Source organism: Colossoma macropomum, unplaced genomic scaffold (genome assembly GCF_904425465.1).
Source record: "Colossoma macropomum unplaced genomic scaffold, Colossoma_macropomum, whole genome shotgun sequence".
Classification (NCBI taxonomy): Eukaryota; Metazoa; Chordata; class Actinopteri; order Characiformes; family Serrasalmidae; genus Colossoma; species Colossoma macropomum.
In genome coordinates this window covers 21,818,486-21,831,114 of record NW_023494807.1, presented here as the reverse complement: position 1 = coordinate 21,831,114, position 12,629 = coordinate 21,818,486, and the positions used below count along the sequence as shown (strand labels likewise).

At 36.1% G+C, this 12,629-nt stretch overlaps 1 protein-coding gene across 1 annotated transcript; it reads right to left on the bottom strand.

Annotated features, from left to right (window-relative positions):
* Positions 1-2,303: 2,303 nt before the first annotated feature.
* Positions 2,304-12,428, bottom strand: LOC118797462 (CMRF35-like molecule 1). Its single transcript, XM_036556831.1, has 11 exons — positions 12,317-12,428; positions 11,808-12,140; positions 11,387-11,695; positions 9,678-9,740; positions 6,641-6,683; positions 6,461-6,541; positions 4,771-4,871; positions 3,602-3,654; positions 2,904-2,975; positions 2,634-2,691; positions 2,304-2,471 (listed from the first exon to the last, which is right to left on the bottom strand). Exons 1-10 carry the CDS (start codon positions 12,351-12,353, stop codon positions 2,635-2,637), a joined length of 1,149 nt encoding a protein of 382 aa, XP_036412724.1. The 5' UTR covers positions 12,354-12,428; the 3' UTR covers positions 2,304-2,471; position 2,634.
* Between the last annotated feature and the right edge of the window lie 201 nt (positions 12,429-12,629).

The following is a 12,629-nucleotide window of genomic DNA, read 5'->3' as shown; positions in this document are numbered from 1 at the left end:
GTGTGTGTGTGTATATATTTATATTCCCAGTAAAGTCCCCAGTAGCCTCTGAAGCATATAAAAGCTTAATTGATTAATTAATTAAAAAATTAAACTTTATTTCTTTCATGTAATAATACGACTTTACATTTATAATTTAAGAATCAAATAAATGTTTAATAATAAAATTTTCACTTGTAATAAATCAATCAGAACTCGTACAATTTTTAATCATTGCAATTCCAACATGCTTAGATTTGACAATTCAGTTAGAGCTAAATTTATAGATTTGTAAATGTATATGCTAGAACATAATTCCTACAAGTGAAACTAATTTTAGAATTTGATTTTTTAACATTTCAGAGTTTTTTTCTATGAGCATTGATAATATTTTGATTGAATTTCTAGAATATAAAAATAGTGGATTAAAAGCTAAAATACCTAACTCAAATGTGCCAAAGCTTCAAGTATGGAGCGGTCAGCCACTGTCCACATCACAATCAATCTGTAGATTTGATTTGACTTTACCTTTACTTTGAGGCTACATCATCTGTGATCTGGGCTACCCGTCTGGACACAAAAGCCGATTGTGTTTTTGGGATTTGGAATTGGATTATTAAAAAATGTTGCACACAAGTGAACAGTAGGATACAAATTTCAGGATTATTCTCACAGGACAGTGTGCTGCCCCTTCTCACTATGAAGTATTGAACTGCTAAGAGTGTTGAGACACTTTTAAGCGTACATTTCGTTACGTTCACTAATATTTTTCACACTTCGTCACACCTCAATCAGGAGGCAGTCTGTGTCTAATAACATGATAAAACAGAAAATAGTGATTATTAGGTTATTAGAATGTTTAACAAATGAATCAAATTGGAACATGATGACACTTGGGCAATTTCATGTTGCCGAAAAGGTTGTGTGTCTTTTTTCTGAATGGCCTGTATTTTTACATTCTGCAGGAGCGCAGTTTGAATGAAGGGTCCAAGATGGGTACCAGAGTCATTCCATGACATTGGTGCCAAACAGACACGATAATTTGGATTTTTTTTCGTCAAGAAATCAAAGTTTTTTTGTCCTCAGTAGTTTAAATTACATACTACTCCTACCCAAAAAAGATTTCCTCAACTCAGTAATCAGTTTTATATTTTTGTACAAAATAACAATGATAATTATAGTTCCATTACACTGAACTTGTAACGGAGGCGAATACGACAGGGTGGAATATTTCATGCAAAACTGCTACAATTGCCTGTTAACAAGCTTAGACCTCAGTTTACATTACTTACATTACTTTTCTGTGAATATTGTAAAAAATTAATAGAAAGCTGTTCTCTCTGCCTATTTTTGTGATGTGTGGACGTTATGCTTATTATGCATGTCATGTTTATAGAAGCTGGTGTGACAGTGCAAATCAAAACTCAAGGACACAAATTATTATATTTTGGTTAAATTAATATTTTATGATGAATTCATATATGTGCTATTAATAGTACATCTCAGGTACATCTGAGCATGGCAAGGCTTAAATGGTAATATAATTTACATATCAGTAATATTTGAAATGGAATATAATTGACTTAAAAGACAAAAAAATCCATAAACATTTGTTATCCACTTGTAATAAAAACTGTTAATTTGGTGAATTAAAAAAAATATTTATTACTAAATAAATATTTTTACTTCTTACTTAATAATGCTACTTTTAGTTAGTGCTATGTCTTTACATATTATGTAAATTATGTCACACACACAGCTTAAAAAAAGGTCTGACTTGATGTTTAAAGTTTACAAGCAAAATTAACATTATACTGATGAAGATTTGATGGCAATATTAGAAAATCCACTCACATCCTTGGAAGACACACCCTTCAACAAAACTGACTTCTCTTTGAATACTCTGTCAAAGTGCTTGCAATCTTCAGATTCATCAGCTTGGGGTCCAAAGGGGTCCAAAAGCACAAAAAACATTACGAATGTTCTTCTGCATATTGTCCGTAATAACCCATTTCCACCAGAGAGGTCTCCAAACCACTAAAACTTACAAAGTGCAGATTTATGATAGAAAAAACACTTATTAGCAGATTCTGTCTCTCATACAAGCCATCAAACCTTGTAGACTCAAGTGGCACTCTTGTCATGGAATGATCCACCAGGGCATTCACAAAAAAAGGTTACAGAGTTTCAACATATTTCTGAGAAATACATGTATGGCAGTGTAGGTAAGTCAAAAAGTGATACATTAAGTACTTTTGAATTGAAAAATGTTTTTTTATTCCAGAGCTTAAATTTGAATCCTAATAAGAGTATGAGTTGTTTCAGTAGCCCACATGTTATTTACAAGTAAAGCAATATGGATGAAAAAAGAAAATTAACATGCTATATAATATATAGAGTCTGTATCCATTTATCAGGTCACTTTTGTTACAGTGTCCTCTCTGTAATTGACTTGCTCAGGTAGTTTTGTCCAGAAATACATCTGCTTACACCTGCAATCAAGAAAATAACAGAAAAATTAAATAGCTGGCTAACATAAAAAAGAAAACAAGCGAGTGAATTAATTCATTGATATTTTCTTCTTGAACAAAGAGTTACATCAACACAGTTTTGGCTTTCAGTAAACTCACTACCACAGTCTGAGACTCTCACACCTTAATTACTGACCACAGAGTTGTAGATCACCCCATCATCTCCACCTGCTGGAGAGAGCTGGAAAAAATGGAACAGCTTTAGAAATAAAGAAGGATCTCTGATTCCAACCACCCCGAGTGCTCTTTCTCCAGCTAAACTAAATGCTCACTAAGGCTGAGGAACTTCTATCTGAACTAAATATTTATCATAATCACTTGCAGCTTTAAACCAACTTAAACTGTCATGGTTAAAACAATGAACTGTTACTGTATTTTTAGAAGTTCACTTACAGTTTTGTTTCTGGTAGCTGTGACTACAGAGCTGTAGACCACACCATGTTCCTGTTCCAGTGCAGATGAAGACTGTGGACATAATTTACTCTGAGTAACTCAATAATAATAGCTGAACGTTAAGGTGATTTATTTACATGCAAATGAGTGTAGAGAATAAAATCCTATCCTTTTCTATTTTTTAATCACAGTACTGTATGTCACTTCACCAGTAGAGGACTTTTTCCACACACACACACACACACTCACACACACACTCACACACACACACACACACACACACACACACAAATAAGTAATTTTTCATTTTAAGTTTAAACCTAGATTAAAATAAAAATTCTAATCTTGCATTAATTAAATGTATCATTCAATTTTCTAAACACAAATGGATGTTTAAAACTACAAATGTACTCTGAAAAAAGAGGAGCCACAAAGGGTTCTTTGTGCGACACCACTGAAGAAGCACTACTGAAACAGAGATTTGTCAGTGTGAGCAACACTGTTTGGTTCTCTAAAGAACTGTCCATAAGAAAGGAAACAAAAATGGTTCTTCTATGGCATCACATAAAGAACCCTTTTGATACCTTTATATTTGAGAGTGTATGAGACCATCACAGTAACTCCTGTCTCCTGTCTCCAACATTGAAAGCAATATTTAACCAGACTGCATGATGCCTCCCATTAACCACAATACTAACCGTCTGAACTGCAGTGTCGTTGCTCCTCTCTCTGGTCTCCGTCTCACTTTTTTCTGTTAGAGAGAGAGTGAGTAAAGCAAATGATACAGATTAGCATTGTTGATGAATTACTTTTCTACTTAAAGCTATTAAATAACACATTCATAATATACATGAAAGCACAGCATGAATATTAATAGTAATAAAATAGATTAACTAACAATTACCTTCTTTACTAAAGGGCCCATATTTTACATTTTGCTTACTTTTTATATTTTCCTCTGATGGCCACTTATAATATTTTTGTGGTTTTATGTACCAAAAACAGACATGATTTGTTTTTATATGACCATTTTACAACCTTTATTTATCCCTTAAAATTAAACAGGCTATTTTGTCACTGTTCCTTTAATCTGAGTGGTTACTATGTATTGTGCCTTATTCAGAAAGCAGTGTGGGCTTAAATGGTCCTTATAACTTCAGTGTGAAAGCGCAGGGACAATCTGCTGTAGGCCGAACAGGTGGATATATACACATACATACATATATCATCTAAACCGCTTATCCTTCTGGGTCACGGTGGGGTGCTGGAGCCTATCCCAGCTGTCATTGGGCGGAAGGCAGGATATATATATATATATATATAGTGAGTGAGTGTGTGAATGTGTATGTCTGTCTGCCCTGTGATGGACTGGCGACCTGTCCAGGGTGTATCCTGCCTTCCGCCCAATGACAGTTGGGATAGGCTCCAGCACCCCACCGTGACCCAGAAGGATAAGCGGTTTAGATGATGTATGTATGTATGTATGTATGTATGTATGTATGTATGTATGTATGTATGTATATTGCACAATGCATATATGTGAATTCAAAACAGGCTGATTTTGTGGCTTAGATTCCATATATGGACTGTATGGATTGGGAAGTGATGAGTATGTTTTGAAACTTTAACAATGTTTACATACTACATCAATTTCTTTTATTTAAAAAAAAAGCAAGGAAAAGACAATTTTCCATGATAAGGGCACTTTAATGGTGATTAAATAAGCTCTTTAACCCTGTGATTGTGCTGCCTGGTTTCTGTACCATGTATGTTTTAAACGCTGATCCTTTTTCATCCTCTAAAAAGTTTTAATAGAAGCATTTCAAAAGCAACTTTAAAAGTCTTTCAAGAAAACAAGACTACTTACTGAACTTTTCTCTTAATACACAGATTATAATGCTGAACAGAATCAGCAGCAGTCCAAGACCTACAGCCAGTAGAACCCAGACCAACAGGATCTCTCCATTCCTGCAGTGAATGAAAACACATGGTGTGAGTAAGTTAGCACTGCTAATATTTGATGGACTCACTGAACCTGAAGCAGACACATCCTGATTCTTGTATTTTGCATCATACAATCACTAAATATATCTGTCTGCTTTTATATCAACAAATAAGTCTCGATAAAATTTACGTTCTAGTAGTTACATTCAGCTGGATGTTCCGACGTTCTGAATACGGCCAGGCAGCTTTTAGTAACAGTGCTCCATCTGCATGGAATGATCTGCAAAAACATTTGAAACTCGAGTGAATTTAAGATGATTGTTAAAAACTGTATCATTCTGTTTGTTCTTGTTTTTAATTTGGTTTTGACCCTGATTTGATTCTGTCGGTCGGGGTCGTGTTGTTGTTTCTTTGTTGATTGTTTTGTGTGCTGCCTTCTTGGCCAGGGCTCACTTGTAAAAGAGATTTTTAATCTCAATGTGACTACCCTGGTTAAATAAAGGTAAAATAAAAAAAAAATAATCTCTAATATAAGATTTGCACCACATTACACATTAATTGCACTCCTGCATTTAATAATTTGTACAACCTGCTTTTGCCAATAAAACAGCACTTAGTTACTCACATCTTTTAAAATTGGAGAACACAGAGCAGGGAATTTAAGATCATTCTTTACAGAATCTCTTCAGATCATTCAGGATACTTGGTCCTCTCTGGTGCACTCTCCTCTTCAGCTCACCTCACAGACTTTATTATTAACCATTTTTTTGTTGATCTGGACATATGTTTTAAAATACTGTCTCACTAGAAGATCCAATGATGACCCATTTTTAGTTCCAGCATGTAGCCTGCAGAGTGGCACTGCTTGCTGCACGAACCTGCAGCATGACTATGCCTGCTGTGTACGCAGATGTAAAAGACTACCTTGATAGCACTGGAGCATTTCAGAAATGAAGCCCTGCAGAAACAGCGTGGTTCCTTCTTCTGATTTAAAATGCCCTTAAATTGATTTCTGGTCGACCTGCTCATTCTAGAGTAAATACATAGCTGCTACTGATCACTCCTTCTATGAATGAATACATGTGGTAGGATATTCTCTGTAGGCCTACTGTAAGTAAATTTTGTTCTTGTCATAAAATCAGTATAATTAATGAACTAAACTGAATTAACCTCGTCCTGCAACTGAATAGTTCTGATCTTGTCACTCCATAAATGAACCTGTTTTTATTTACCAAAGTTTTATCATTTACTTTTTTGTTTATTTATTCTTTTTTCACCTTACCAGTCTCTGTTGATTAAACTTTTTTAAACTTATATTTCAGCTGACACTCTTTGACATCCAACCTTGCCACAGTTTGCACATTCAAAAGCTTCATTTACATACAATGTTTTCTCCATCATTTTGTTGTCATCTCCACAATTATCATTTACAAGTCACCCGCAAAATGAACACTAACTGCTCACACAATGTACTGCACTGCACATGCAAATTAGTACTACTTATGTGGGATCTTACTAAATCAGTTCCTCAGAGTACACATGCTGTTGACTAATAAAATCATCATTTCAGCAGAATCAATAAAAATTCAGTTCATCAGCATTTCAGAACATACCCATCTTGCTCTCTCCCACTCTTTCCTGGGCTGCTATTTACATTCTCAGAAGTCATTACTGAAGAAGAGCCAGTTGTTCTTCTGTAAAAAGCCAAGGGGGGAGTGGGGGGTGGGGGTGATAATGGAGTATGGAAATGAATCTCTAAAGACTAAAACCACTTGCAGAAGTGAGCTACTCACAGATCTGTTGCTGATTCTGTGTTTGTAGTAACAGTTGCAGAACCTAGAAGGACAAAGCAAAGGTGTTAATTATATGCATTAGTTGATTTGACTCATTTAAAGGTGAACTCTATTTTCATCCATTAGGTGTAATGACAGTGCCACAAGATGCAATGACCAGGGGCATTACTATGCCAATTTTAGCCCCCTGCCCGCCCACCACCACAAATGTTATTTAGCCCACCTTTCCCAAATAAATGTACACAACTGGTTCAAATCATTTATAGTAATTCTCATACACAATATACTGATAGCAGGAGGTGACCTGGGGGAGGCGCTGATGCTGCTCTAACCCAGCGCTGCTTTTGCTGTGCTCCCAGAGACTAACATAACATAAAAAGATGACCAGATCAGTCATATCAGACCTCATAAGTTGTAAGACAATCATTAATATTTGCTAGCCAACTAGTGTAACTTCACAGTAAGAGTGTGAACGAGCAACAGACATACAAAAACATTATTGAAAGCTATTTATATTCTTTGTTATTAGATTTCTCTTCAGTATTTGGAAACAGTGACACCAGTATTTGCCATATATTGTTCACAGTAAGTTAATGTCAGTGAAAAGGTCATATAATGTTGATCATCATTGCAATGTTATATCCCACAGTTCCTCAACCTGTGGATGGAAATTATGAGGTTGCAGCTCCTTTGAAGGCCAATCAGATACGATTTTTACTAGTTAAACAAAGAAAGTGAATTGATTGATCATTGATTTATTGAGTTCTTGTACGTCTACATAAACTATAAAATTATGCCCGTTCTATGCAACTTATAAGCATCACATGTCCATATTCAAGATCATGGCATGAAATGTGATTATACTTTCTGCCCTTTGATCACTTTGGTTTTTTTTTCCTCATGAAACATCACTGTATATTCAACAGTCTTCTCCTTATTCACTGTTACATATCTCTTATTGTTCTCTTACTGTTTTGCTATCTGGTGTTGACCAGACCTGGATTCCTGTAAAGCTGCTCTACAAATAAAACTGGATGTGAACTGAATTGAATACAACACTGCTAGCTTAGTGCTAACAAAATTATAGGGATGCTAGTGGAAATTTGGGTTGTGCTAGCAGCTAATCAGACATTGAGAGACTACTTTAAAGCGACTTACAAGGTTTGTGCGCTAATAATTTATAATGAGGTCTGTAATGACATACACAACTGTCAGCTGGTTTTACTGTATATAGCTCTCAAGACAGAATTAACAAGTTGATGAAATGACAGTAATAGCTCATGATTTATTTAGCATCCATTCTATTCCAGATGTTTCTCTTTTGCCCAAACTCTGTGTTCCATAGACTCAAATACATACAAAATAGGCTCATGCCTGCATAAATAAGCTCCAGGGGCGCCGGAAGGTTGAGGGTGCATTTTTAGCAGCATGTAGGCAGCACATACTGTGACATCATGCTAGACACTATAGGCCACATTCATGAAGGGCACCACAAATAGCAGATGTGAAGCAGTGTAAAGATAACATGTTTGCTCCCTTACAAATGAGGATCAGTGGAGTGTTTTACCTCTTGCACTATGTGAGGTGTGGCTGCGCGTTTCCATCATTTACATGTGTGTGTAGTGATTCTTAACATGACAGAATCAATCAAAAAATAACGCATGAACTACTCTGCTGGTAATTTTCCCCAGTAAACCTTCTAACTGCTGGTGAGGCGAGTACATGAGAAAGAAAGGGAACTGGCTGGAGACGGATTTAAAATCAGCAGATTCAACTGGCACTTTACTGAAAATGATTTCTTCTTCCTGCATCAAATTCAATGCCTCATGAATCCCATGCTGTTTGTGGATAATGTGTTTAGTGTGTAATGCAAATAAGTGAAGAGTAATGTGACTTATTGAGATTCTATTACATGTGTCAATTGAGTTTATTGCAAGCAGTTTTAGCCTTTACCCTCTCATTCTTGAAAACAAGAATTAAATGTTTATTTACTGCAGTTATAATGAACTGGGGAACGGTTTAAATTATTACCAATGAGAAATGAAATCTTACATTCTAAAATATAATTTTTATTTTTTTATTTTTGATTAAAAATTAAAAGCATATTTGCCAAACAATTTACTATTATTTGTCGGCATTTCTTCCCTTCAAATCCGTTGTTCTGTTTCTGAAAATTAACTTTTTCTTTATTTTTATTTTTGGTTTTCATCTCTTTCATTGGATCCTTTCTTACTGGAGCTTCACTTGGCATGAGTCTTTAATATGTATGACCTCATATACAGGTGTGTTTTAATTGGTTCTTGCCCAGCACACAGGTGAAAATTACACAGTGTTAAAAAGACACTGGTGTGCTAATCATCACCACAGTGACTTTATTAATAACTGTTTACTGTGCTGCACATTTTGCGTGGCGTAGCGCTGTCACTGCCTACTTTCATGAATCTGGCCATTTTTGTTATTTTAATTGTTTGGGTCATTAACATGAAATAGAACGTATCATAATGTGCTAGATTGTGGTGAGAGACGACAGTACATACATGCACACATATCACACACCCTGCTGTCTCTACTCTCTGATGAACTGTATGCAAATGAGCTCAGCAGCATCCAATCAGATTGCTGATAAAAAGTGCAGCTGCTTTTGTTACGCCCATAGTCAGGCTATGCGCAAGATGAAAAACACGTGGAAAATTATTATTGTAGTTGCAAAAATGGATGGGAGTGTGAGGAAAATTATGTTGGCTGAAAATGTTACGTGTTTAAAGCAATATAATCCTGCATCAAGCCACACAAACAGCCTCCTGCTTGTGTTGTGTAGTGACACACCCCTAAAGCAGACATTTGGCAGCATTAACATAAACAGTGTGGGCTACTATAGGTTTGGAATATAAATACAAAAAATAAAAACACAGTTGTCAAATTATATGTTTTGTTGATTGTGAAAATAAGTAAAATAAGTACACATGCATGTACACACGCATGACATCAAATGATATCATGCATGAGTGCAGCTTTAAAAGACTGATTGTGGTTGTACCTAAAGTGGCCTCACTGATGCTGGTTTCCTCAGTGGCAGAAACAGAAGTCACAGCCTTTGTAGCTGTTAAAAATAGGAACAAGCTGATATTAGTAGCACAATGAAATGGTGTGACTCTGTTAGCATTTAATCTTTTCTCTTCAGAGAAAGCTGGAATTACTATGAAGCAACTGTGCAAAAGTAAAACTCAGTACACTGACAGAGTCTGATGCACCCATTTACACTCATGAAGAGATTTTGCTTTAAAAATACATCATACATTGTGAGCATTGAATTTACATGATTTAAAACTCTGTATGATTTCAACATATTACACAGTTTTGACTGCCATGGCCAAACTCATGATTTTATTCATGTGTAAATGATGTACACATTTGAATTGACCAAATCTCATTACATTCCATCAGATGACGTAGATAAAATGCCATATTAGTGCTGTCATTATGCCCCCCCCCCTCTCTCTCTGTTTCTCTCACTGTCTCTCTCACTGTCCCTCTCTTAGTTGCAGGCTTGTGTGCGGAGATTTTCAGTTGCAGGGCGACTGTGTTCTGCAGCTGCGTGTGAAACCACATTTTCTGCCCAAAAAGCACATCAAATGAGAACACCGTCAGTTCTGCCTCTGCTATTTGGAGCATACTACTTAGCACTGTAGTATGTGGATTAAGACACAGACTGTGTGTAGGCACAACGGTAAATGTGGCAGCATTAATGGAGGATACAGGATGAACGCTTTGTTTTTCAATTGCAGTGATTTTCAAAAACCAATTAAATATGCATCTTTATCTTAGACATTTGTTAGCCTACAAAAGAGACAGTGAATAAACTGTGGATTATTTTCTTGTGGTTTTATTTGTTACACAGTGGCAGAACAAACAATAGCCTGGAAAATGTATTTTTATACAGAATTTAATCATTTTACCCTATGATGTTCATGTATCATCCTTCAAATATGAAGAAAAATGTAAAAACTAGAACGAAATAATCCAGACAATTATGGAACTGTTTTAAAACACGCCTACCTCGCTGAGAGAGCGCTGTCTGGTTTTGACACGGCTGAAGTCTAGTAACTCTATATTTAGAACAAGTAACTGAGTGCATGTTTGGAAACATCAGTGACTGTTCAAAGCTGTAAAATGCTCTTCTACCTTTAATAATAATAATAATAATAATAATAATAATAATAATAAAAAAATCTTAACAATAATACATGAAATTATAAATACCAAGAGACAGAATTTTAATTAAATGCTAAGTTAAAGAGATGCATTTTTAAATGCTTTTTAAAAGTGAGCAGTGAGCTTGACTGTGTAGTAAAAGGTGGAATAAAGTTCCACAGTTTAGAAGCATAATAACTAAACGAGGCCTCTCCATGTGTTCTGTATTTTACAGAAGGTGTTTGCAGATCTAAGATCACATGCTGGAACATAAACAGATAGACACTCTGTGATGTAAGCAGTGCTTTAAGGTCATTTAGCGTCTTAAAAACTAGTAGCAGAACTTTAAAATCTATCCTGAACAATACAGGCTGCCAGGGCAGTTCTTTTAAAACAGGAGTGATCTAATCCCTTTTGTTGTTTTTATTTGGACGCATGCTGATGCATTTTGTACGAGTTTTATATTATTATAGTATATAGTATTACAAGTATTATATTACAACTGTGTTCACTTATTCAGTTCATGAAATCAAATATCAGTGCTTGTGGTCTTACCTGGAGGAGCATCACTGACACTGAGGTGAACAGGAACCTGTAGATCTCCAATATAACACCAGTACCAGCCAGCATCACTCTGCTGCAGTCCACTCATCTCCACACTGAAGGAGCTTCTCCCATCATCACTGATCTGCACCGCTGAATTCTGGGATGTGTCAGCCCTCCCCACTGTGTAGCAGCTCCAGTCTTTAGATCTGCACCACTGTTTCTGTTCATTCTGATACCCAGCACTGTAGAGACACTGGACACTAACATTGCCCCCTTTCTGACCACTCACACTGCTCTCCACTACAGATAGATCAGGAGCTGGACACAAAGACAGACTATTCTGTAATGATGCCAGGATGAAATATAAACAAAGAAACACCAAAATTCAGTGTCAAACAAACAGTCATAAATAGGATTTATAATCTAATACCTGATTTCACTGTGATATAAATGTCTTTTTTATCATCTACTTCAGTTATCCCTCCGATTTCCACAACACACCAGTACATTCCAGTGTCTCCACTCTGCAGATCTCTCATAGTCACAGTAAAGAGACTCTGAGCTGGGTAATCAGTCACTGTTACTCTATCTTTTGTAGTATTTTCATAAGCCAGAATCGTGCAGTAATTGAAGCCTCCCCCAGCATTATAGCACCAGTATTTCTTATGTTGTATATATTTCATATCATAATGACATGGGATGGTGATCGTTCCTCCAGTTTGAAGAGATAACTGCCTTTCTGACCAACTCCGGCTCTCAATGCCTGCAGAGACATCAGACCAAATGTCACTTTGTGCACATATTACTATCTTACTTTCTCTAGTTGCATTAAAGATTCTTGAGGATCAGTACATCACTAAGACTTTACTGTCTATTAGTCGATGTATAAATTGTTTATTTTGCACATGAATGTAAAAGGTAACATAAAAGTCTACTTACTGGAAATAAAGAAAATGAACATCAAAAGGCAGTCCATGTTAGACTCGTTCTTATGTCGAATAAGATGTAGCTTTTCTTGCTTCCTCTGTGTCTGTTGTGTTGGTGACACTGTGACTATAGCAGCAGAGCCAGTTCCTGTTGTTTAAATTTACCATCAGGCCACAAAACCATGATAGAGAGCATGTCTTACTTTATGGACTGACATCATAAGAGATCAACTGATGAGAGACTGACCAAGTAACTGATGACCGGAAGACTCAGGTCATCAGACACTGACACAGCCACTGCCCCCTCACTCTAGAGCCCATGTGTC